The sequence below is a fragment of the Phalacrocorax aristotelis genome, chromosome 8 (genome assembly GCF_949628215.1).
Source record: "Phalacrocorax aristotelis chromosome 8, bGulAri2.1, whole genome shotgun sequence".
Taxonomy (NCBI): Eukaryota; Metazoa; Chordata; class Aves; order Suliformes; family Phalacrocoracidae; genus Phalacrocorax; species Phalacrocorax aristotelis.
The window spans coordinates 32,173,365-32,199,437 of record NC_134283.1 but is presented as its reverse complement, the minus strand read 5'-3'; the positions used below and the strand labels follow the sequence as shown (position 1 = coordinate 32,199,437).

The 26,073-nt window shown below is 48.6% G+C and overlaps 2 protein-coding genes across 3 annotated transcripts; both read left to right on the top strand.

Annotated features, from left to right (window-relative positions):
* The first annotated feature begins 1,623 nt into the window (after nt 1-1,623).
* Nucleotides 1,624-17,616, top strand: DNAJC18 (DnaJ heat shock protein family (Hsp40) member C18). Of its 2 annotated transcripts, XM_075102260.1 has the most exons (8): nt 1,624-1,771; nt 1,964-2,109; nt 3,282-3,467; nt 6,634-6,746; nt 8,086-8,195; nt 10,234-10,406; nt 15,057-15,151; nt 16,806-17,616. In XM_075102260.1, exons 1-8 carry the CDS (start codon nt 1,734-1,736, stop codon nt 16,947-16,949), a joined length of 1,005 nt encoding a protein of 334 aa, XP_074958361.1. In that variant the 5' UTR covers nt 1,624-1,733; the 3' UTR covers nt 16,950-17,616. The 2 variants fall into 2 exon arrangements, with proteins under 2 accessions (XP_074958361.1, XP_074958360.1); XM_075102259.1 differs by lacking the exon at nt 16,806-17,616 and having other exon boundaries at nt 1,630-1,771; nt 14,492-15,360.
* Nucleotides 17,617-21,039: 3,423 nt separating this feature from the next.
* Nucleotides 21,040-25,726, top strand: PROB1 (proline rich basic protein 1). Its single transcript, XM_075100994.1, has 2 exons — nt 21,040-22,026; nt 22,081-25,726. The coding sequence occupies exons 1-2, from the start codon at nt 21,298-21,300 to the stop codon at nt 25,573-25,575; spliced, it is 4,224 nt and encodes a 1,407-aa protein (XP_074957095.1). The 5' UTR covers nt 21,040-21,297; the 3' UTR covers nt 25,576-25,726.
* The last annotated feature ends 347 nt before the right edge of the window (nt 25,727-26,073 follow it).

The following is a 26,073-nucleotide window of genomic DNA, read 5'->3' as shown; positions in this document are numbered from 1 at the left end:
AAAATTCCTGAAAAGTGACATTGCTCTGACATGTGGAAAGCGGACTCCACAATCTGTAAGACTGTAAAGTAGGCATGTTTATTCAGCGCTGGGCAGCATGGGGGGTAGTCCCACCAAAGTCGTGCGCGCCTGTGTGATAGTTTGTCTTGGATTTATACAGTAAAGCATTACATATACATAAGATTTCCCAATACGCCTATATATATATATATATGCATGACCTTTCCCTGCTTTGTATTAAAATTAGCCAAAAAAAGTTATTTCCATAAATCTTTCCCGACTGAGCTTGCGCAGTGCCTCCTCGTGGTGGTTGTCGGGGGTCATAAAGATGAAGGCTGTTGGCTCCTCTTCATCACCGCTAGTAACCTTTTGGGTTTGCGCAGACTCAGTTATCTCTTGACACTTGTCCAAACTGCAAAGTCGGTTTTAGCTGATTCTTGAGACAATTTTCTATCCTTATCAGGAATTTGTCCTTCGCAGGTGGATTCCAGGCCTCCTTGCTAATTATTTTACACAGCGGCTAGATAAGCGTTCCGCAACAATTAACTTTCAGCTGGATAAGCATTCAACAATAGAACAGTTAACTTTTTTTTCCCCCCTTTCAACTCTACTCACCCAGCCTCCACCAGACTGGTGAGTTTGCTTAAGCACAAGATCACAGATGATTCCTAGGTAGGGGGATCCAGATAACTCACAAGTAGGGTTTTAGTCCCAGGAAGACACCACAAAGACAGCTGGTAAGCACCTGTGATATCAGACACCTCAGTAATTGTCAAGCTTTAACTAATCTTCCCTCCACAATGACCTCTGAAAGATGGTCTGATGCTTAATTTTCTTTCCTTTGTGCTCCTTCTTCCCACAGACTCTTGAGGGCCTTGACAAATGACCTGAACCTGCTCCACTCTATAACTGATCCATATAAAAAAGCAATATTCCAACTTTGACCTTGTTCAAAAGAAAGAACAAATAAAAAAATAAACAATAGACATGATGTAACCCCTAACTTAAGAGTCACTGGTGCTCAAGTAAAAGGAGAGATCTTCTCCAAGCTGCCATGCTCCTACAAAGCACACTGATGGAAGATACCAACTCCCTCACACCATGACTCCACTCCAAGAGCTCATTAGCCCAGCTTTAATTGGCACATGGGATGAGGGGAAGCAAGCAGCAACATTAGCAATGCGTGAATGCAGCTGGAAGGAGTTGCAGGACAAGCTTGTGAGGTGTTTCCAACCACAGGCTTGGTCAGAAGGTGTGGAGCAGGCATTTGCCCAGTCTCTTTCCAGCCTCAACACAATGACCCAAGACCATCTCCCATGGCCCTGCCAACCCAGCAGCGCTGCCAGGAAGGAGCTTTCAGTGCTGAGACAGCGATGTCATTCCCTGTCCCAGTCACAGCATTGACCTCACCCTGGTTTAGCCCAGGGCACGCTGCAGCAGGGAGGTGAGGAGCTGAGGCTCAGCCCACACGAACCACCACCGCAGCCCTGAGGGCAACCCCCCGTACTCCCACCGCCTCCGTGGCACCCTATGACGTCACCCTGCCTCGCAATGCGTCACAAGGCCGGCCTGTGCGCGCTGCCCGCTGGGTACTGCAGTCCGTACTCGGGGACTCCCGCACCCAGAGGCCCCCGCGCGGCCACCGCTTCCGCGCACAAAATGGCGGCGCGGGTGGGCAGGGGCGGTGGTTTGTGAGGGGCGGGCGGGTTGCCCCGGGGCTCGCCGCGGCCGCTATGACCTACACGGCGGAGCAGCTGGACGGCGTGCGGCGGTGAGCGCGGCGCGGGGGCTCCGCGGGGACGGGGCCTGGAGAGGAGTGCAGCGCTTGAGGGGGCAGCGGGGGCCGGCTCGGGGGCAGCCGCGGCTCGGTGACAGGCGGCGGGGGGCGATGGGTCTGTGGTGGGGGCCCGCGGCGGTGTCGTGGGGGAGAGGCCGGTAACGATAACCCTGTGTGCGCCTCCAGAATAAAGAGGTGTCGGAACTACTATGAAATCCTGGGGGTGGAGAGGGACGCCAGCGAGGAGGACCTGAAGAAAGCCTACCGCAAACTGGCTCTCAAATTTCACCCTGACAAGAACCGCGCTCCCGGGGCAACGGAAGCTTTTAAAGGTGAGGTGGGGGCTGGCCCGGTTTCGAAGGTGGTAAAGCAAGACTAAAACGAGGACAGACTGCCTCAGACTTACAGTTCTGCGCCTTATATAAAGGCACCATGTGGGCCCATATAGCTTGTCATTTCTGTAGATTTCTGCGCATCTCTACAAAATCCTGCAGCTGGTCAGCAAGATTTGCCTTTTAATTTTCAGAATGCAGATTTCCATTAGAAACAAAGGGAAGCATGTCCCAGATCTCATTCCTAGATACTGTTAAAGGTTCAGAATGATGCTTGGAAATGGTACTGGCGCTGCAGGAGAGTGTGTTGTTGTGTAATCAGTAACTGCTCTGTGTCATAAATAAAATTTTATATATATATATGCAAGCATATGAAATCTGAGTCCAATATTCTGTGTCTGGACTTCTCAGTAATGTTGCAATCTAAACCTGTATCAATAACGTTAGCATGTCAGCTCTTATATCTTTTGCCTTTTCCATCCTGTGTTGCAGCTGTCTGCAACAGCACTGTAAAGGCAGCATGAGGAAAGTAATATGTTCATTTATAGTCTGTTAGAATGAAGAGGTTTTGAAGGACTTTACTTTTTGTTGTGTGTGTGTTAGGGTTGCATTTCTCTGTGAACTTGTTTAGTGCATGTTCTGTCAAAGATCAAGGAAGAAGACAAGCCAAACAAATACTTCTAGGTGGTTTGACATAAAGTGTGAAACAGATGTGCTATACAGCTTCGCAAGCATCTCTGCTGACAGAAAAACTAGGAATATGGTTCTACATTTTAACTAGTCTCCGCAGTTATTAACTGTGTATAGTATATGGAGGTGCACTTCTATATCAATGCTTAGTCTGGTAAAATACTACATTCTCACTCAATCACTTCACTGAAGTGGACACTCGCATCTCAGCTTTACGAATATTTCACCTCTCTCCATATACCTTAACGCTTTTGTTTTTCTCTTGGTTATCAGTGATAGCAGGAAATAGGTTCCATCACAGGTAATGCCAGTGTTGTAATGCTTTTTACAAAGGCAGTTCTTTCAAAAGTAACTTAATCTTTGGTCAGGCACAGATTTTCTATGCCTGTTTGGGATTTTTTGTTACTCTGCTTATAAAAGTCTGAGATCTGGAAATAACACTTGATATGCCTGTGTAACACTTCTTTTAATTCACTTTCCAGCAATAGGCAATGCTTTTGCAGTTCTGAGCAACCCTGAAAAACGGTTACGATATGATGAATTCGGAAGTGACCAAGAGCATGTCAGCACTGGCCAGGCCAGGCACTATAACTACTACACAGAATTTGAAGCAGACATTACACCAGAAGAAATATTCAATGTGTTTTTTGGTGGGCACTTTCCTACAGGTCAGTCTCTGTCTGCAGTGGATTTGAAATGCAATGAACTGATACTAGACCATAAAGGAAGTTCAGCTTGGTACTGCTTAGGAAGTTGATCGTATATCTGAAAAGATTAAAAACTTTTTTGGATTTACTCTTTTCTCCCTTCCTAGCTTTTTATGTCTGGAAAAGCTCCCTTAATGCATAGTTTAAACTTCAGATTTTAGCAACTCTGTTCCCCCAAAAGATGTTGTCAAAGCCCAGCCTTGCTGTCTAGGGATGCTCCCAGGAGACACAGCTGCTGGTGGGATAATGGCTGTTGCTGCTTGTGCAAGTTCCTTACCTCTCATCAGGGAAAATTTCTGACAATACTAGTTAGAGGTAAGAATATTTTAGTCTGGCAAGGATTTAGGCGGTTTCATTCTTGGGTAGGCAACATTTTATTACCAGCTGTAGCTGAAGACCCTTCTTTTTGTCATTGCTTTTATTCCCTCCGTTGTCTGAAGCCAGTAATGGTATGGGAGGTAAAATGAGGTGTGAATGGGAAAGGGTCAGGGGTATCTTGGCTGATGGTCTTGTACTTAAGACACCTTACTGCATTCCAGTACAGCATGGCAGCAGCTCCTTGCATTGGGGTCTCAGTGCCCCTATAACTAGGAAAACACACGAGTTAATTTGACTTGCAGCAGCTTGCGTACTGTAAAGAAATTAAAACTTCGTAGCTTAGAAAGTGATGCCTGCCAGGAAAGGCTGGCGGTTACTAGATATACAGTATCCAGTAATAGAACAGTAGGTCTGTACCTGTACCAGCTCCATGCGTCTCAGTCTAGCCTTGGCTTTTATATTTGTAGTAAAAATAGAAAGATACTGCAAGATCAATGGAAATACAGCTTTGGATTAAAAGCGAATCTGAAAGGTATGGTGAGCTCAAGGGTTCTCTTGGCAGTATCTAACAAATTGCTTTAGCACTCTTGTAAACTTTCTCGCCTCCAAGGCATGTTAGAAAGCAACATATATGCCAATTACTACAGTCTAAAGCTTTAGATACAGGGAATTACTTAGAAGCTCCCCATAACCTTAGTCTGTGTGGTAGCATCTTGCATCACAGGTGACCTCAAATTGTTTGCAAAATTTGATTGGTAGATGTGGAAAGTGAGACAAACTCAGCACGGCATAATTCCACATGGAGTCTGCAAGCTTTCCGTTTCTGACTTTCCAAGAAATTGCACCTGCATGTGCCTTTTGCCTCAGCCAGCAGTGAAGCATTGCCCTCGTGAAATGTGACCGCTGTGTAGCTGCGGGCAACAGGGATGCTTGCATTGGAGGACAAGAAACTGAGGAGCTGTGGGAGGCATTTGGGTACTGGGCGTGGCATGTTTAACAGGTAGAGTGGCATGAAGAAGTAAATGGGGAATTTTTACTGAAGTGGCAAATAATAAAAAAATAAAAAGATAATTTCATAGTAATAAGTGGTGGTAGTAAACAATAGTTTCCTCACCAAAAAAATGTTTGGGTCTAAATTTATGTACATTTTCCTAATCTAAAAGTGAGTTTTAAATTAGTGAAAATAGTTGGTTGGGTAGTTTTCCAAATAGGTAAAGTCCACACAGTTTTTACTTAGCAAGACAATTACTGCTAAGAGGGTATCCAGGTAGTTGATATAAAGAGAACCTTTTTTTTAAACTGTCATAAAGTTCAGTAGGACTTGTGCTAAGCTGCAGTATTGTGCTGATTTTTGTTTTGTGATGCCTTGCTATGACCAAGCTTTCTCGAAAACTGAATAAGAAATTTTGGTGGTAGGGTAAACTCATCTGTATAGCTTTTGAGGGCAGGTCCATGACTTTGTTTTTACCATGCATTTTTCCTCTGTGGATTTTCAGTGGAAAAACATTGGAGTGTTGAATGTCATAAGTCTAAAAGGAGACTGTCCACATGGCATGGTGTTGCACTTATAAAAAGCAGAGGCTGCAAGTTGAACTTCCTTCTCATAAAAAATAAATGCACATGGAAGGAAAGTAAGTGCTGGAAGAAATTCTTTGAGAAACTTCGGATTTGGGAAAACTTTTTCCTAGGCACCATGCAAAAGCCATTCTTCTCTTCCCACACTTGCTTCTGTTTTTTCACAGCTTAATAAAATATTCTCTGAGTAGTGTTGAATGATAGAAACAACCTTTCTTTTTCAAGAAATAAACTTTTGTTCTTCAGCCTCATTTGGCCCTCTGTTGGAGCTCTGACTGCAAACAGTCCTGACCCTTGGAAAGGGAAGTCCTGACTTTTTCCTGACCCTTGGAAAAAGTCTGTGAACAAGCAATGAATGAAACAGGTGTTTTAACACAGTAGCAAAGATCAATTCTGCCCAGGTTTCTTGCAGAATTCTTTGGGACATTCAGAGAAAGGGCAGTATAAGAGTGTAAAATAATGCGACATCTTTCCCAGGGCTTAAAAATAGATTTGCATTTCTGCTCTCATGATAAGGCCAAAAATTTAAATTCTGTAATACAAATGCATTCTGAATTTCAAAAGAGGAGAGCACAGCTATTATTAAGATATTCATATGGTGATAAAATCAGGGTCGAAGCTTCAAATAGAAACAGCATATGCAATTCTTACCTCATTTTAGAATTTTTAAAAATAAATCAACTACATCAAGTGCACAAGAAAGGAAATTGTGAATTGTACTCTTAAGTATTTTTTGAATATATTTCCTTATTATAGAGTCATTAAGTGAAACTATTGGTAGCTTGAAGAAAGAGGAAGTAGAAGTGAGTGTAGAAGACCACATTCAGTAATTATGGGAAGCCATAACTCATGGCCTGACTCTGGTGAAGCAAGTTAATTTTTTTGCCTAAAGCCTGGGGATGCAACACAAGCTATGGCTTTGCAAGTGCATGTGACAAAAACAATATCAACATATGAGATACAATAATAAAAAGCATAGCATATTTCTGCAGTTTGATTTAAATTAAGATGGACTTGGGGCAAACTTTGCAACTTCTCTGGTACACTTTTTGGAAATACATTATTTTGACATTTAAATCTGAGGTGTGTTTGTGCTTTTTAATCTGAGGTCTCAACAACTGTTACTCAGGCCATGTAGTATAAGCCTGGATAGTTAACTAGAAACTCTGAGAAATACAGGTGAGTGTCAGCAACTGGATGAAAATCATGACTCTCGCTTCATTTCATTTAACAGGAAATATCCATATGTTCTCAAATGTAGCCAGAGATGCGCACTATTATCCACGGAGGCAGCGAAATGAAAGAGCATGGACGCAGGAGCAAGAGGAGGAAGAAAACAGGCCACAGGTAGCCAGGAGGAGGGATGTTTTGGGCTTAAATATTCCACCAGGGTGAGGGGTCCACTCACACGTATCTGAGGCAGGGACTGACTTTACCATTCTTAAATGCTTAGTGTCTATCCTCAGGTGCTGCAGCCAAAATGAATGTTTTCAAAAGTAACTAGATTGTCTTTTATTAATCACTACTTTAAAAATACATTGTGTTGATAGGATGACAGGCCCTGGGGTTTTTGTCACCAACTGTTTTGCAGGTGCTTGCTTTTTGTAAGCTCTAATGGCTTGGTAATCCAAAAACAATTAGTCCAAATGTGGACTGGTAACAGATGTGGAAGTACTGGCTCGTTCTCATGGTGAATTTAATCCTTCCATAAATTAGCACAAAACTTCTGCCCAGGTGCTTCACAGGCTTCTTCCAGCCCTGGGGCAGAATGTGTCTGGGATACTTTTCTACCAGCTGAAACCTCCAGATGAGTCACAAGGTGTCGTTTCTTCCTAGTGCACATATACACATGCCACCTGCCTTGGAAAAATGTTCCTCTGGAGGCACTCTGTTAACCTGACGAGATCATTCTCCAAGGAAGATTAATTTTTCCCTATAAGTCTCTTATAGTCAGGCTCTGAAAAAAAAAAAAAAGGCTTGTGCAGCCTACAGACACCTAAGCTAGGGCAAATGCGTCCCACTTACTACCATGTCAGGTATCCTTGTTGCTGTCCTAGGGCAGAGGGCGAAGCCTAAATAGCGGCATATTATATTTTGCTCCTGATTAGAAAAGGCATTTTAGAAGTCAGTTTAGAAATCAAATGAAGAGTAGAAGTAAAGATCTGTGGTATCTCAGGTGCTTTTTCCCCACTCTTTTGTTCTACTAAATTCATTCAAACAAAAAAACCAAGTGCTTGCATCCTGTCCCAAGTTACACTGCATATGGTCCCTTAACCCTTTACTTTTCAGCCATTTTATCCAGTCTCTGAACAGAGATTGAGATTTTTAGAATGCAAGAAGCAAACTTCAGAAGATGCATGGAAAGCCCTAGGCACAAATGCGAATTGCAACGTATTCCTTCAGTTGGGATTGTCAGCTGGTCACTGACAGGTACAGTGCTGTGGGCATCTATCGCCCCGTGAAGGAAGCTGTAGATGAAAGAGATGTCATTAAAATATCATTGAAAGAAAATGGCTTTTCTGAGATTATTAATAATTTGAAAATTCAAAAGTACTTCCTCTTTTTTTTTCTTTTCAGTTTACATTTAATACATTGTTGATCTATGATAGATAGCCTGGTTTCTGTGAACAGATGCATCCTTTTCCATCGATATATTTTCTTGACTACTAATTGCTGTTCTTTTCAGAATTCATATTCTGCATTTATTCAGTTGATGCCAGTTTTCATAATAATAATAGTATCAGTTGTAACTCAGCTGATGGCCACAAACCCACCCTACAGCCTATTCTACAAATCGTAAGTAATTTAAAAACACATATTTGGGGTCTTTGGTGTTTGTGATAAGGAGGTGGACAGAGTTGGACTTGATAGCAAGATGCATGTTAGTGTTCTGTTCTGTTCTTTCTAGAAAGCGTTATTGATTTGTAAATAAGGAAATACCAACAGCCTCTACTGATGAGTTTTTCTAAGCATTATCGCTATGAAGTTAACTGTGGTGTGCTTTATTGTACTGTGTGCTGAACAAATAGAGGCACTGAGGCAGAAAACTTTCTCAACTGGTGTGAGATGTTTCTGCACAGTGATACAGTATCTGTCATATGCATGTGGGTGTAGACCTCAGCTGCAGTGCTGATCAGCCTGTGGTCTGCCCAGCCCCCAGGGACCTGTGGACCACCAGTGAGGTTCCTGTGTAAAGCAATTAAAAAAAGAAAGCCTACAGTTCACAGGATAAATCCAAATCTGCTCTAGAGCCTGAATTCCATGGAAGAATTGTCAAGCTTCACAGATCATTAAAGCCTTGAAATGCCCTGGTTTAACATCTATAAAGAAGCAGGGCCGCAGGGTTGCAGAGGGCAAACTGAACTGGTCAGCTCTGGAAGCAGAAGGAACACAAACAGGCCTGCCGTGGTCTGAGCTTGTGGGGCAGAGGAAAACACACTTGCTCCTCTCAGCATCCAGTGTTGGAAGGAGGGAAGCGCTCTAGTGGGAAAGAGCTAAGTTCAATCACCTTCACTGGCTCTTGCAGAGATGGGAGTGGGAATCAGCAGGATTTGGAGAACCTGCTGCACATAGCAGTAGCAGAGTGCTCCAGACACTCCCCTTGCTCCCTCCTAGGAGGAAGGCTACTTAGGTTTAGGTCCATATCATCTCCACTGTCATAGTAGCCCAACACCCTTTATCGTTTTTCACCACAAGATGTCAGTGTGTAAGTCTAGTGTAAGAACAGGAGGGTGGTTGTTTTTTGGGTGCGTTTTTTTTCCAGAGTGTTTTTGCTATCTGCCAGTCCCATGTGAAACCTCCCACACTGCCCCCAGAGCAGGTAATCTCTCCTGCTTTTCTTCACTACCTCCCCTTCTGCTGTTGATTTGAGATAGTCAGGCCTGAGCCTGGGACAGTTATGTTCTTTCTCTAAATCATATCCTTAAAAACGAAGAGCCTGAAAACTAAAAGAAATTGTTTATATAAACAGACCATACACCTCTGGGACATAGCAAGAGAGGAGGACAAGAAGAATCCAGGAAATAGAAGGGGCAAACTGGATTCCACTGAGTAGAGTGTAACCTTTGTGTTTTGGCTGCCTGCCTCTTTTTCTGGGCAGTGATTTCAAAAAACGCCTGGGTATCTTTGGTCAAATAAGGAAATTCAGTATAAGAGTATAGTTTAATCCAGTGGCTGTATCAGAGTGGATAATTCTACCTACAGGATACTTTTTGGGATATTCTGTGCCCCACTTCACTTACTGATGATTATAAAACACTAAAGGAAAGCGTAACTAGAATCTCCCTTGCTAATTTTTATTTCAACTAAAGGATCCAGAAATCGGGAAAATCCAGATGCAATTGCATTGTGACCTAAGCAATACTAGGGCCATATGCCTTTCCTATAATCTCTATGTTTCTTGTCAATTCCCATGGTTTTTTGGACCTAGCTTGCCAGAAATTACCAGCAAACAGAAGAAAGTGTGTGGAGCTTCCATTCACAGATAGAATTTGCTCTTATGTTTTGGAAGTGTCTTGACAGAGCTCTTGAGAGCAAACACAGTATTGGGCAGGAACAGTGTCAGCTTGGAGTCAGTTCTTTGCAGATATCTCCAAATATTAGATATTTTCCTGTGGTTTTTAGCAGGGGAGGTGAATTCTGTTGTAGTGCACAGGTTGCTGTGCCCAAGACTTGTCATTTCCTTATTGGATGGTTGAGGGAGCTGTAGTCCTGGAGAAAGTAAGTGTAAAATTGTAAATACTGTCTTCTGGAAATACTAATAGAGAGAAACATTTCTTGATTTCTTTATATTTGAACTGCTAAAAAATCTGTTTTCTCCATGATGTTTTCACAGGTCCATAGGCCATGTTATTAGTAGAGAAACAGAGAACTTGCAGGTGCCTTACTACGTCGACAAAAACTTTGAAAGGAATTATCAAGGAGCAGAACTTCAAGAGCTAGAGAAAACTGTTGAAAAGGATTACATAGACTATATTCAGACCAGCTGCTGGAAGGAGAAACAGCAAAGTAAGTTATTTTTGTTACACGTGTGTGCCTACAACCCATCAGTAATTGTATGGTGGCTGTGCTTCACAAAGCACTGCCATTTTTAGCCTCATTTTCCGATGCATTTAATGTCTCAAACATTGCACTGGTATTTCTCACATCTGCTCCTAACATTGAATTTTCTATTCTTGAGGGTCTGTCAAAATTCACTTCCGGTGATTCTGAGAGACAAGTGGAAAGTAGATTTCACCGTTTGAGGCAGTTTTTTTCCACTCAGCTTTTACGCTTGAATAACTCATAGTGATGATGTTTTAAATGTGTAATCCACCACATTTATCTAGGTCTGACAGATTGCTAGGGCAAGAAAAGATCTTGAGACCTCACCCATTTCATGTTTCCTTTGCTAGAGCAGAATTATTTCTGCTTCCACTGGCTCCATGAGAAGATTACCTAACTTTTTCTTCAAAACTTCATAAGGAGGAAGGCTTGTAGCCTATTCAGGTGCTTTTGGTAATCTTGCAGTGGACTGTGTTACTGGTATCAGTTTTCAAACAGCGTGCTTCTGTACTTGTTTTGTGCACTTATTTGCATTTGCTATCTTTAGATGAGTTTGAGATCATGGTTTTCACCATAGTCAAGATTGTCTTTTAGAAACTAGAATTGAAGGGAGAACACAAAAATGTGAGCATTCAAAACTGTTGTTCTCACATCAGCCCTAAGTTGATCAGTGGCACGTATAAAGGCATGTATTTTAACCCCATATTGTATTATTTGTTAATTATTACTCTTCTAGTTCATTTAAAATAGAGCAAATCTCTGCTGCTTTTGTAACTACAAAAGAGCAGAAATCAGATTACAGGGACTAGCTGCATTTGGGATGTTGTGACTGATTTTTTTATCTCAGCTGAAGAACTCAGCACCTTAAAATGAGGAAACACAAACTACTGCTGTGCATGAAGGAAACTGGAAGTTGTTTCTGTGTAAATGTTTAATAGCAGCAGGCAAGATGGTTTCAGTCAGGCTTTCTGAATTGTGCCATGTAAAACAGTCCTCAGCACACAAGTAAGAAGTGACTTTGAGCTTGTTTACAGTTTCCTTATTAATTATAGTAGCATATACTTTGTCTAAACAAGACTTGTTTAGTCCTGTGCTAGACATAACAGTAGTGTTGCTGACTCCAAACTATTTACAGGTTTTTAATGGGAAGGGTTGTTCTGTTTTAATTCAAAGACTGTTTTGTTTTATTTTGCATAAAAGTTACCAATCTTGCTTTTAAAGAGAAATATACAGATGTAAGCTCTGATGTTAAAAAAATAAAAGAACCCATAGTGAAAGACCGTAAAAATCCCGAACAGTCCCTTAGTTTTTTGTGTGCTTGACTTGTGATCTCTGAGCTTCTGTGGCTGGCAATAGCAGCCTCTAGGTGTAATGTGGCTGTTAATAACCATAAATGTAGGCTTCATGCATAGGCTTGCTATAGGGATAGAATTTATTTCTTACTGAAAAAAAATGATTGACCTTGTGCAACTAAAATTTGCCGTATTGCCTCTTTCACATAGATCTTGAGCTATTCCAAAATGGGCACCAGGGTTAGCAAGTCAGAGAGGCGGAGAGAATCCAGCATTGAATGCCAAGTAACACCTGCAAAACAGTGCTCCTCTGGAGCTTTTTACACTCAGAGACTTTATTAGTCACACATCTGCAAATATATTTACAAGGTCCACAGTTAGCAGTAGCCTGAGGAGACCACTGCAATTAGAAAAAAAAACTTTCAGAATGACTACCATCTAGGCCAGCAAGCAGGTAATGAGCAGAGCTGAGACTCTGCTAACTTCAGTACAGCCAAGTCTGTAAAAATAAACTGTGAATACAAGATGGAGTGCTGGGGAAAAGTTCTCTAGAGATGTTGAGACAGGTCTTAGTCAGCTGTTGCTTCATAACTTTGGTCCATTAACTCTTGTTTAAGTGTTTAACTGCATGTGGTCAACTTTTTTTTTGTCAGTTGAATGTCTGTTAATAGTATGTTTTGTTTACTGAGGGTGCCTTTCTCTTTAGCACCAGCAAAATGTACATAGTTATATAGCAACAGTCTGATTTTTTTTTAGTCCTTGATGTTACCTGGTGTACAACTACCGTAATGAAAACTTGAGAAGTAACTGGTGCATCGCTATCTTGTTCAGCCAGTCGCTTTTATACTGCTGCAGTAGACAGTGTTCCTCCCTTCACAGCAGAATAGCGTGTAAAAGTTGCATATGCTGTGGTTTTTATCTTCTGAAATCTTTGATAGTTAAGTACAAAAGGTACGTCCCAGGTTTTTACAGGAGATTGTTCAGCTGTGATAGCACAATTGTAGAGTAAGACTCTACAGTCCAAGCCAGAGAAAATTCCAGAGAGGCAACTGAAAACAGAGGAGGAGGACACATAGTTGGAATTAGGTATTTTAGGAGTTCCTTAAATAGAAAAAGTACAAAGGAGCAACTCTATGTAAAAGATCGAAAAACATAAGAAACCAACGTGACAGAATGAATGCTGTCAGAAGTGCAAGCATCTGTATTGAATATATTTGCCCAGCTGGATAAGTGTAAGCTAAGATTCCTCACCGCAGAACTCCAAAAGCTCTGGACTTGGAGACAATTACCCAAGTCTAGTTTTGCTGAAGGCTGTGTGCTCAGCACTACTTGAGTGGCATTTTTGTTATAAAATCTGACAATTGATTTCTGATCTAAAACAAAATATTTATGCCTGTCAGTTTGTAAAGCTTTTCAGTAAACAGGTGTAGGATTAAATGGCCTTACATTTCAGTGGGACATGGACAGAGGATGTAAGGCATGAAAGGACTTACTGAAGTTCCTTCCACTCTGAATGATTTTGTAAAATGAGAGACTTGTAAGATACATAAAAGCTCTTTGAAAAATTGAGTGTCACCAGGTAGCCTGTGCTTAGGGAATTTTTGACCTTTTCAGAAACAAATTACTGCTAGTCACTTCAGTGCATCTAATCCTGGATCTAAATTATTCTTCAGGGAGGAAGCTATATTAAGACTTCCTTAGCTAATCAGCAAAAGACACTTTTCTGAATTACTGGGGGGAAATAATTTAAACAATGGGATTATCTGAGTTTTGAGAAAAAGGGGAGCAATAAGCAAAGTACATTTGAGGTTGTATTGTTAATGAATGGGCACAGAGGCCTTTCAGACGAGTCCCTCAGCTAGCTGTTCACCTTCCTATACTCAATACCAAAAAAAAAAAATTATAATGCCTTCTGGGCAAACCCCTTGCCAGACAGGGCTTGAATTCTGAGAAGTGCAACATCAAAAAACCAGTTACCTATACCTTGAAGTATATATTTGGATGGATGCTCTGGGCCCTTGCAGAACCGATCTGCCAAAAGCATGGCATTTTTCAGTTACGTGGGCAGGGGTGTATGTCTTGTAGTTCCTGCTTAGCTTATGAGGCTGCAGACAGCTGACACAGCCCCAAGGCAGGGATAGGAAAAGTAGTCACAAGGTTCCCTTTCCTTCTAGCTTGTCATTTAAATACCACTGAGAGGGGCAGAGTAACCCCCCTCCGCCAGTCTGTGCCCACTGATACCTCCACAAGGATCAACGAACAATGAGATGAGATCTAATTCACATGCAAATAGCGGTATTGCCTAAGACACCTTCTGTATCCTACTAGCCCCTTTTTATGCACCATTAGTTTAAATAAATGTGTATATTTTAAAGCAATCACCTATTCTTTAGATCATTATTGTAATTTTAAATCTTATGTGACTTCTAAGCTATATTTTTATAGTTTGTGTTTTCTTTGTCAACAGTAATAATCTTAATTTTTGTTTTGGTTATTGTGCTACTAGTGTACTGGTAGAGAGGGTTATTATAACTGTTTGAGTTTTTGAGCAATTATAAAGATACTGTTTTCTTAAGCAGCCAGCCTGGTTAAACCTGATGGCCTCTCTTTAAAGAAAGTTGTTAACATGCCCAGTTTCGCTGAAACAAGGTGAATTAAAAAAAAAAAAAAGCCACAGGGATAACAAAGCACTGACAAACAGTTACGTAAAGTAGGCTCACAACTTCATCCTAATATATGGGGTTTTTTATCTTTCAGAGTCTGATTTGTCAAATTTGGCCAAGCTATACAGAGATGAGCGATTAAAACAGAAAGCAGAATCGCTGAAACTTGAGCACTGTGAGAAGCTCTCCAGTCTGATCGGGATGCACAAAGGGGGCTGACCGGGACACACGTGTTCTGTAGTTTTATTTATTGCTGTTTTAACTTATGGTTTTTATTTTCCTTTGTATATAAAGGGAAGGAGTTTATCGTAAAGAGTCTGAACATTCGATTCCTTCTGCATATAGTGCAGAGATGGGCCGACACAAGCTGTAGGGCTAGTGTTTGCTGTAATATGCTGTACACTACATTTGGTTCTAAGGACCAGTGGCACTTTGTAAATTAATTCCCTGGGAAATGCTATTAGTTTGGAACCTGTCTTCATTGGTAGTTCATCTGCCATCCAAACAGCGTATGCTTCCCGGGAGAGCAGACAAATGTCCCAGCTTTCTGTATTTTATATGGACCTGCAATTCACTCGATCATACAAGCAGCATAGTTCTCAGTATTAAGTGCGCTATCCTTCTGTACTGATACCAAGTGGATGTCCTTGCTTCTACAGTGGTTTGTAATGAGAATGTAGATGGAAGGCGGCATGTTTCCTCTTCAAGTGTAGTATGCAATGCATACTTCAGAAGTGTCAAGTATCTGCTTCAGGTGAGCACTTGAGCACACTCCCAGCTTTCCCTGCCATCAATGGGACGTAACCCTGTGCTTGTCTGACTGTGGGCCCTGCCCATTCTGTTCCTTGGTGAGACAACACGCCGAGATGCCAACAGCGACATCGGACGAGAAGATGAGGGTCTGTGAATGGCACCAATTCCAATGTCTGCGAAACTGTAAAGAAAGGACAACCATATTTATTTTCTCATATGTTTTCAGTGGCATTTTTTTAAGCTGGCTGTTTAATTCTGACTTTTATCTGCAGACCCTACTCTCCAGCTGTTACAGGGGTCCTGCTTTTTCTGGTACAGTTTTGATGTAGCATATTTTTACTCTGTTAAGCAGTTATGAATGTTTCACTGTAGAGATTAGCAGTGCAAAGAAAAAGATCCACATAGTACTGTCCTGTTTTTTTCTTGATCCTCCTTTACGAAACCAGGCATTTAAAGGCAGGTTAAGGATGGGTTATACTCAGCAGCAGCAGAGAACAGTGTTATGCCGGCTGAGTATTAACTTCCTGAGCCGGTTTCTCTGGTGGCGTGCTGCGGGTGCATACCACATGTGGAACAAACTGTTCTTACAAAGGACATCTCCGAGCATTGCAGGCACTGGAGGTGCAGGCTTCTGCCCTACGTCCCTGATGTGGAGACTTAGCATAGCCACAGCAGAGGTGGTGCTCACCTCTCTGATGTGGAGGTACATGTCTATTAAAACTCAGCAAGTCTCTGGTTTTGCCCCCATTCTTAAAACTTGCTATGAGTAGCACAGGATGCCACAGATGGCCTTGGCTTAAACCTAGGAAGCGAAGTGCTCAAAAGCTTGAGATATGCCAGAATTAAAATTGCCTCTAAAGCTTAGGCTTCAAGTCTCCATGTGCCTGGGCATTACAGTGCACGGGCGTTACAGTGCAGTCACATCTTAGTGCTCTGCCCATGCACTGAGAGTGTCCCGTTGGCGTGGTGCACCAGGCAGCTGGTACCAAGAGCAGAGAACCGGGACCACAGGTACCAGAAAGTGTCCTAGTGGTGTCCCTGTTCTGTCCGTGGTGGTGACGGGAGGCTGGGCAGCAAAGTGGGAGCTGGGAGCAGCAGGAAGAGAAGCTTTTCTGGTGATCTGCACCAGAGGGGAGGTGTTTGTCTTGGGTTTCAAGAGTTGGTGCTTGTGCAGATAAGATAGATGTACATGTCCCCTATATGATTACACCATAGCAACCACAGCAATGTTGCTGCTATGAAATGGTGGTGTGTTAAAAAAAAATTAACAACATAGTGACTCCTTAAAATAGCATTTTCATGTTAATGTTTGTTCCCTATCAGGCAACTTTATAGGAGCGCTTGGGGAAGCTGAGCAGAGTTTGTCAGCCACTCGGGGCAGGAAGAACACCAGTAAAAATGGCATTTAGAGGGGACTGTTGTGAAACACGTTTTAGTGTGAGAGTCTGTAAGGGCAAAAATGTTTAGTTTGATTATTCTAGATTGATAATGTGGCTGGCAGTAGGACAGGTGGCCTTAATTCTGGTATTTCCCAGATTTGAGCTCATAATATGAGTATGTATAAAAAGCAAAATTCTTTTAATGTTGCTTTTTATATATTAAATAATTTGTAGAATATATTTGAAATGTGTTAACATGGTTGGACTTTGTTCCAGGTTTGGTATCTTCCCTGTCATTCCTGTTTGACTCCCATGGCTGAAAGTGATATAGGTGGGAAGACCAAGCACAACAACTTTATTGGACCTGTGATGTCCTGTACGGAGCTTGAATTCATACATAGTATTTTGCACTTAAAATAGACTGCACCTTTCATCCAAAGATTTCAGAGTGCTTTATGGAGGTGGGAGGGCACCTGTGAGAAGCACAAGAGTCTTCTCTGTGACTAGGAAAGAGGCCAGGATGAAGCAGAAAATAAGACTGAAAGGTAAAAATATTTCAAATAGCAATAAGATGTTCTTTGTTCATAATCAGTCAAGGGTGTTATGGATGACTCTTTGCATGCCAGTGTTGTGTGCTGTGAAGAAGGGCATTTGGCTCTAAAATGTCTTCGGTGATAAAGAATTACTCATGTTTATGTAAAGCACTGGCATCCTGCTCAATAAGGGGGGAAAAGAAGAAAAAGTGAAAATCGTATCTTGTGGCTGTTGAAATGCATTGCTGTCGTTAACCAAAGGTTACTTGCGAAAATGCGATTGACTTCTAGTTATTTCTTGGGTCCCTAAAGGGAGAAGGTGGTGTTCTGTGAGCAGGCCAGGCTCACTTGGAGTGAGCACCTGGTGCTTCCCGCCATGCCGTGTTCCCCGTGTGTGGCAGTGCTGTGGGGTGCTCCTATTTCGTGGAGAATACCAGGGACTTGCAAATGGGCTTGTGTGTGTGTGTATATATATAAAATTTGTTTTTTAATGAAAAACTTGACATTTCTGTGCCTGTCTGTACTGTGGTAAAAAACCTGACTTTGAAACAAGAGCTAATCATGCTGTCGGGGAGTTTGTTCCATGTGAAATGGAGGCGGGCCCTGAGCTCACGGCTGTCCCCGAGGCGGCGGCTCGCCCGGCAGAGCCGCGGGTGCTCCCCAGGGCCTTCCTGGGTCTCGGAGACGTGACCGTGACCCCGCCGCCGCCGTGCCGCTCCGGGCCGGGGGGCGCCGGCGCATTCCCCGCCGCGGCCCCTTTAAGAGGAGGCAGGCGCGCGCGTTGCTACGAGACGGGGAAGGCCGGGCGGCGGCCGCCATTTACCGTGGGGGTGCGGGAGGTGGCGACGGGGGCCGAGGCCTGGGGCTGCCGCGGCACCTCGCCGGGGCCGATCACCGTGTCCTCGCCCTGCCCTGGCCCCCGTGGTGGGGGCGCCCGCTCGGGCAGCGGGGTCGGAACCTGCGCGTCCCGGCTCCAAAACGGCACCTGCGGGGCCGGCAGGATCCTCCCGCCCCGCTGCGGGCCGGGCCCGCGCTCCGGGAGCTGGCGCTCAGCACCGCCACCTCGGCAGGCCGGGGCTTCGACACGGCCCCCGGCGTGCGGCCCCCGGCGCCCGGCCGGGCGCGGCCCGCTCTGCGGCTGCCCGCGGCAGTCAGCGCGGCGCCCAGGGACCGGCACCCCCCACAGCCTCACAGCTGGATCGCTCTGCGGGCTTGGGCCAGCCCGGCTGTTTGCACTCACCCCAGGGTGATGCGTCCAACCCTGGGGTACCGAAGCACTTCAGATGGGTCAATGCTGCTGGCATGTTTTGAATGCCCAGTTCCCTTCCGAACCCCAGAGGCAGCTTTGAAAGCCTCTGCCAAGCTGGGATGGTGCTTCCTGCTCCTCTGGGGTTGCAAAAAGAAGGTCTAGCGTGGGAGATGCATGTCCTGCTTTTAGCAGCCACAAGCAGCTGTTGTCTTCCTCCTTGCTGCCTCCCTTTTAGGCTTGCCAGCATTAAGAGGTGAGAATGCACAGAGCTGGCACAGAAACCAAGTTAATAAGCAAATGCAATGGTAAGTCTACAGGCACAATCACCTGGCTTAAGCATTAAAGTATTCAGTATTTAATTAGCAAGTCTGGCTCAGCCTGGGTCCACCTGTTCTGTAGCGTGCTTGTGCTGAACAGGCTGCTCAGCCACACACCCCAAACTGCTTTGGCTGCTGGAAGGCAGGTGTACAGGGTCTCAACCTGAAATGTTTGTATTCTATTGGTAGGTGGACCCCGGGGGGCCTCTGCCATGCCCTCCTTCCTCTTTTCCTGTGTAGAAATGCCAAGACACATTGAGGAGGGGGAATGCACCCAAGGACCAGGAGGAGGAGATGCAGACACTCGAGCGCAGATCTTGCCCAGCAGGTTGCTGGCAGCCTCAGGCTGCAGCTGATGCAGCGAGGTGGGACTGCCCCACCGGTTCCCTCTGCTTCAACAACATGCCCAGACAGGCTGTGAGAGCCTTCGGGATGTTGGAAGAAACCAGCCAAGGCAGCAGTCCTTGCTGCAACCTGGACATGCTTTTCTATACAGCTGGCCCTATGGAGCAGGGGCTGTACAGGGCCATCCTATCTCCAGTTGGGTGCTGAGAGTGGGTGCTGGGGAAGCAGATGAACGGCTGGGTGTGGGGTGGTACTTTCCAGCCACCCTCGCAGTCTCCAGTATTGCCGTACCACTTGTTGCAGCTGTTGACACTCTGACTGTTTCAGTTTTGGCAGGACCTGGGTGTCAAGAGTGAAAGATGCAGCAGGCACCATGCCTAGTGTGAGTGCTGGAAAAGAGGCAGAGGGAAGGTTTAAAGCAGTTAAACAAGTCATTGCCCTAAATCTGCCTCACACCCACTGCCAGGGCAGCAGGACCTGTAGGCAGTAGTGCAAGGATCTTTCCTTTTGTGCCCAGGTAGAGCTGCAGCGATCCTTCCACTGAGCTGATTATTTTACTTTATCCAGAGCTTTGCTAGCTCCTGCAGCCTGTGTTCCCCTTTTGCCTTCTCTGCCCGTCTTCCTCCTCCCCAGTAGCGGTACCCTGGATGCACCAAAGGCATCGGCAAGGCACCCCAGGGAGGCTCAGCAGGACACCAGTGACCCTGGGCTGGACCAACCTCCCTTTCCCACAAACTACCTGGTGTCAGTGTACCCTGGGACACGGGGCATGACCCTCGGTGGGGGAGAGGGAATGAAACAGCACCTCTCTGGGATCGGGACTGGCTGGGCACTGAGGAGCCAGCTCAGCCTAAGGGGAATTGCATGTCCTCCCTGCTGTGGGTCTGTACAATCGCCCCACAGCACTGTAAATCAGCAGCAGGTGGGGGCTGCGTGCATGTCCCCGTCCCTGCAGTGTTCCTGGCTATGCTGTGCTGGGGCCGGAGCCAGCAGTGACTCAGCAGGTGCCCACTGGGCTGCTGTGTGGGGAGGCCGTGCTGTGGGGAGCCAGGTGCGGGGGGCTCGGGGATGCTCCCGGCTGGGCCCAGGCTGAGAGCTGGAGCCCCTTCTCATAGGGACCATAGGGTTGTTGTACCCAAGCAGCAGCCCAAGTTTTTGGGGTGCCACAAGCCATCCAGGCAGCATGGGGAGCTCCTCTGCTGACAGCTGCATCCCACTGGCTCCCTGGAAAGTCAGACTGTAGGAATTTGGGGATTTGAAATCCTTGCCCTTGCTCTCTTGCACAAGGCCACTGTGTCAGTGAGTGTGGCCCACGGCAGGTCTCCTCCACTCCACGTGGCCACAAATGCCACCTACAACCATAGCCCTGCTTAGCAGTGAAGGGTTAAGTGCCAGGCCAGCTATCAGGGAAGCTTTCCTCTCCTCCTTTTCCTTGCCAAGGTTTAAATTTAGTCCCTGCATGAACCCATAGGGCTTGGGCATCGGGTTGCTCTGGGGGCTGGTAGCGCCAGGGAGCACCTGCTACTGCTGCTTCACTGCAGAAATCCCCCCAGGAGCCGGGGCTGAGCTCTGCTGGCAGCAGTCAGGGCCAGCAAGCTGCGGAGACCCTCATGCTGTGCTGGACGCCCTGGCTTCTTGCTTTGGGTCTCCCAAAAAAAGGCAATTAATAGCCATCCATTGTTCAACTCTCGTAAGCCCCAGAGGTGCTTAGTGCTTGGTTCGATTTCAAGCCTTGAGTTTGGTCCTGGCCACTTGCAACTCATTTTAGGGGAGCTGCTGCTTGGGGCAGGGTGGTTTTTGGAGAAGCCCACAGGATGGGGATATGGTGTCTGTGCAGCAAGGTGGGCAGAGGCACTGGGAAAGGAGCTATGGCAGAAACAGAGCGGCAGCCTGGGGCCCAGCCGTGCCCTCTGCACCGGGGATGGGACATCTTTGGAGGGGTCTGCAGGCCCCCCAGCCCCAGGGCATGACCCAGGTGCCTCTGTAGGATGTGGGGATGTCCTGGCATCTCTCCTGCAGGTTTGGGGAGCAGCAGCGTGGGGTGAGGGGGCAGGGGATGGTGCTGGCAGACCCCCGGCAGACCCCCGGCAGACCCCTAAGCCTGGGGGCGGAGGTGGCATCCCTGCAATGTGCTTGGCATTGCCTCCCCCGGGCTGGCACCCACTGACGTCCATGTGATCGAGGGGCTGCTCCATTCCGCCGCTGGGTCCAGCCACTGTGACAGCAAGGGAGCCAGAAGGTCGAGCCGGTGTCCCTGGTGGAGCGTCCCCGGCACCAAGGACGGTCTCCTGGCACCAGCTGGCGCACCCAGGGTCCTCCCTGCCATGATGCCCCGCAGGAAGAGGGACCCTGTCCTGCTCTCTGACACCGAGCTGCCCGGCACCAACGGCGAGGGTCCCCACAGCGGTGGGGACGGCCAGCGATCTGCATCGGAGGAGGAGGGCTACCTCCCCAGCCTCCCCTGTGATGACCTTGCCAAGAGCATGTCGGGCTCCTCCGTCTCCTCCTACCACTCCGCCCTGTGCTCAGAGGGAACTGAGACCTTCAAGGACTGCCTGGAGTTTCTGGATGAGGAGGGGACAGCCCTCCCGGATGGGGGGCAGCGGAGTCGCTGTGCCGAGGGGGCTGCCCCGGGACACTGGGCTCCAGCGGGGGCCCCCCGCGTCCCTCCGCCGCCTGGCCCCCTCGCCCGCCCGCAGCAGGCTCAGCTGTCCATCATGGCTAAGAATAGCCTGGCACCGGGGCAGGGGGGCAGGATGGGTCCCCTCAGCAGGGACCGGCAGCCTGCCACCACCACTGCCGGCAGCGGGGAGCTGGCTCTGCCCCGACAGCCCGGGGGGATGCTCGGTGGAGCGCCCAGTGATTCAGATGAGGTGGACGGCGAAGTGCAGGCGCTGACAGCCAGGGCTTTCCGCAGCCTCTCAGGTCCCCCCGGCGCCCGCCTCGACATGTGCAGCTCCCACACCTCCTCCAGCCTCTCCAATTCGCTGTCGGAGGATGGCGGGCGGCCACGGCGGTGGCTGGCAGCTGGCGGCGAGTCCCAGGGCACAGTGGCAGCCCTGCATGGCAGGATGGGCTGGCCCTTCCCCACTGGCGTGGATGGGGAGCTGCTGGGTTTGCTGGGGAAGGAGCAGTTTGAGTGTGTGGACGTGGAGCTGGAGAGTGGGGAGGCCAGGAAGGGCCACTGCAAGAAGAGGACCGTCCCCAAGCGCCAGATCCTGCTGAAGAGGAAGGAGAGGAAGGAGACGAGTTTCGGCCCCTGGGATGATGGCCTGGCCCCCCAACCCTTGCCCCCGCCCAGGAAGGAGCCCCCCAGCAAGGGCAGGGCTGTTGGAGACAACTTCAGGCTCAACTACAAACAGTTCATGAAGACAGCCTCCCTGGATGCTGATGCCAGCAAGACCAGGGCGGCCTCTTGCCTTGTGAAAAATGTCCTTGCCAAGAAAATGCAGTACGAGCAGAGGATCAAGATGGAGCAGAAGGGGCTGTGGGGCAGCTCGACCTCCTCAGGGCCATCTTCCGCTGGCACCGACCTGCTGGGGGATGGCCTGGAGGGCAAGTCCAGCTCACTCTCCCGCTCAGACTGCAGCCTCTCAGCTGAGGACCTGCAGGGTGGTGGGATGCCAGTGGCTGCGGTGGCCATGGGGGATGACACCACAACCTGTCCCACCAAGGGGGTGGTGCTGAGCGAAGCGACGAGGGAGAGCGTCTGCAAGCTGAAGAAAACCTTCAATGAACTCAATGAGAGGATGAAGTACCAGGAGGTGCTGGAGGGCCACCGGCTGCCCAGCGCCACCAAGGAGCCAGTGGTGGAGAGGATCTGCTACCAGCGAGCACGTGCTTTGTTTGAAGCCCACCCTGGGGTGGGGAAGGCACTGGATGTCGCCCCCAGATTTGAGAGAGTGCCAAAGCCATGGCCCAGCTTGAAACAGCGAGCCATACGCCCCAGCCACTCCCAAACCCTCCCCTTTGAGACCGACAGCCTGGCACTCCCCGCCACGCTACCCCGACGCCTCTTCACCTCCCGGGCGCAGGAGATGAAGCTGGTGCCACAGAGCCGGCAGGAGGAGAAGCCACCAGCAGTGCCCCACCAGCCACCCAGCCCTGGCACCCCAGCCCGGGAGTCCCTGCTGGCTGCCCCCACCAAGCCAGAAGATAAGGGGAAGGGACGCATCCCGCAGCCCCGTGATGTGCGTAAGCTGGTGAAGAGCAGCTACAGCCTCTGCTTCGGGACTACCGGCACATCCCATGGCACCACAGCACCAGTCAGCAGCGGGGGACTGCCACCGGCCACCCCGCTTGTCATCCACTGCACCTCAGTCTGCCGCCAGGAACCAGCAATGGAGCCAGGAGACGGGGAGGTGCTGGCAGCTGCCAGCCGAGAGCCAACCCCAGCACGTTCTGAGGGCCCTGCAAAGCTTGCTGGTTGCCAGCCCTCACCTCCCCAAGGCTCCCCCGTCCACATCACAAGAATCCAGGCCACACGGAGGGGGGTGGTGGCCACAGAGAGGCCACCAGCATCCCCCCAACACCGGGAGCGGAGCGAGCTCAGGGTGCCACCGCGAGCACCGACGGCTGAAGGGGTGCCGCACGTGGAGACCCACCTCCACGTCCTGGTGGGCCAGCGGTCCCCGGCGGTGGACGGGAAGGGCTCCCCGGCTCAGAGCAGCACCATGCTGCGGACAGAGAAGACTATTCTTGTCCCACCACCACCACCAAGTCCCATGGAGGGAAAGGACGGACAAGGCCATGGCTGCACCAGAGGACACCGCACTGCCGAGGGACCCGAGTCAACAGTGCAGCAGCATGGCAGCAGTGACAGTGGGGACCCCCAAGCCAGATCCCCAGCCGGCAGCAGCATGCACCCACAGCCTGGGGAACCGGTGGAGAAAAGCATACTGAAGGCAGCCGTGAGTGAGCAGGTAGCAGCAGGGAGCAGCAGCTCTGCAGGCAGCACCGGCCCCACTGCCCCAGTCCGAGATGGGGAGGCTGGCAAAGGTCCCTCTGGCCAGCTGCCAGAGCGGAGGGAGGCCTGGGAGCATTTACCGAAGTGGCCTGCAGCCACCGAGCCATACCTTCCTGCTTCGCCAGCAGAGAACTCCAACTACCTAGCAATTCCTGTGAAAGCCCCCAAATCCTCTCCGATGCCAAAGCTGCCCTCAGTTCCCGACGCATCCAGCATGTCCTTTGGGACCCCCATGGTCCCTAAGCCAGTCAGCACACCTTTTGGGACCCCCTCAATCCCTAAGCCAGCCAGCTCATCCTTTGGGACCCCCTCAGTCCCCAAGCCAGCCAGCACATCCTTTGGGACCCCCACGGTTCCTAACATGACTAACTCATCTTTTGGCTACCCATCAGCCTCCAGCCTGGCCAGCACATCTCTTGGGGCTCCATTGGTCTCCAACGCCACCAACAAGTCTTTTGGGACACCCTTGATCCCCTATCCTGCCAGCGCATCCTTTGGGACCCCCTTGGTCCCCAGCCTGGGTGGTGTACCCTTTGGAACCTCCTTCATCCCTAACTCAGCAAATACATCCTTTGGGACCCCCTTGGTCCCCAATCCATCCAGTGCATCCTTTGGAACTCCCTTGGTCCCCAATTCATCCAGTGCACCCTTTGGAAACCCCTTGATCCCTAACTCAGCCAACACAGCCTTTGGGACCCCCTTGGTCCCCAACCCATCCAGCGCATCCTTTGGGACTCCCTCAGTACCTAATCTGGCCAACTCATCTCTTGGGATCCCCAACCCAGCCAGCTCATCCTTTGTGTCCCCTTTGGTCACAAACCCAGTCCCCACTTCTCTTGGGCACCCATCAGTCTCCAATGTGGCCAGCTCATCCTTTGGATCCCCTTTGGCCCCTAACCCAGCTGGCACTCCATTGGAGACCAGTGTGTGTCCCCTGACCAGTGAGGAAGCACCTGGAGCAAACCCAGCCCTGAGGCCCCCTGAGGGCCTGGCTGCTGGGGAGCACCTGGTGCCATTGCTCCCAGCCCAGCCCCAGCCTCGCCTCGAGGATGCTCCCCATTTCCTAAGGAGGACCGATGGTGCCTCACCGAGCAGTAAGAGCACACCAAGCCCCACCAAGCCCTTTGCCCCCCACCTGCCCATGCACCGGAAGATGCTTGTTGATCCTGACAGTGGAAAATGCTACTACATGGAGCCACCGCGGCAGCCCCAACTGAAAACACTCTATGACCCTGAGACGGGGCAGTACTTGGAGGTGCTTGTCCCACCGGTGGCATCGCATGCTGGGCTCTACCAGGCTCCTTTCAACCCCCTGGTCATGGCCCCAGGGGTCTACGCTCCACCCTATGTGCCCTACAGCAGTTTCCCAGGGCTCCCGGCAGCCCCGCCACCCACTGCCCCCTCCCCGGTGCATGCTGACCTGCCAGCTGCCAAAAACCCCAGCTTCTCCAGGACCTTCAGCCCCACTCCCAAGGGCGAGGGGCCACCTGCTGCCGGGGGTCCTGACTGTGGGTACCTGGACAGCCTGTACTACATCCCCACGGGGATGCAGGCCAGCCCCGGCCCCAGCCCCAGCCAGCCCCCTGCCCATGCCAGCCCTGCCAGGCCTGAGAAGGGACCACTGCTCCAGATGTGACAGTCCTTGGCCAGGGACAGACCCGTGTGGCATGTCCCTTCCCATGCAGCTGGGCTTTCACCACAAAATTAGCATCATCCCCTGCACAGGAGAGACCCCCTGCCTGCAGCTGAGCTGGCAAAGCTTTGAGGGGTAATGGGCACCGGCTGGACCTCACTGACTCCTTATGGAAACAGGGAGAAGAAGGGTGTTTTCCAATGTAAGCACCTGGCAGCCCGAGGGGGGCTTGAAGTCACAGGCCCTGGCCTACAAAAGGGACCAGATGCACACACACACACCCCCCCCCCGCTTTCCCCTGTACTGCTGGTCCTGCCCCGAGGTGACTCCAGCTGGTTGGCATAGGGGGACAATGGCCCTGCCACCACCAGCCCCCCACAGCCACAGCTGCAGCACAGACTCCCTAAAATAGCAATAAAAATGCTGAGACAGCATTAAAAAAATCCTGCATAGTCATCCCATGTTTGTATGGTCTGTAAAGGGTGGAGGTGCGAGGGGCTC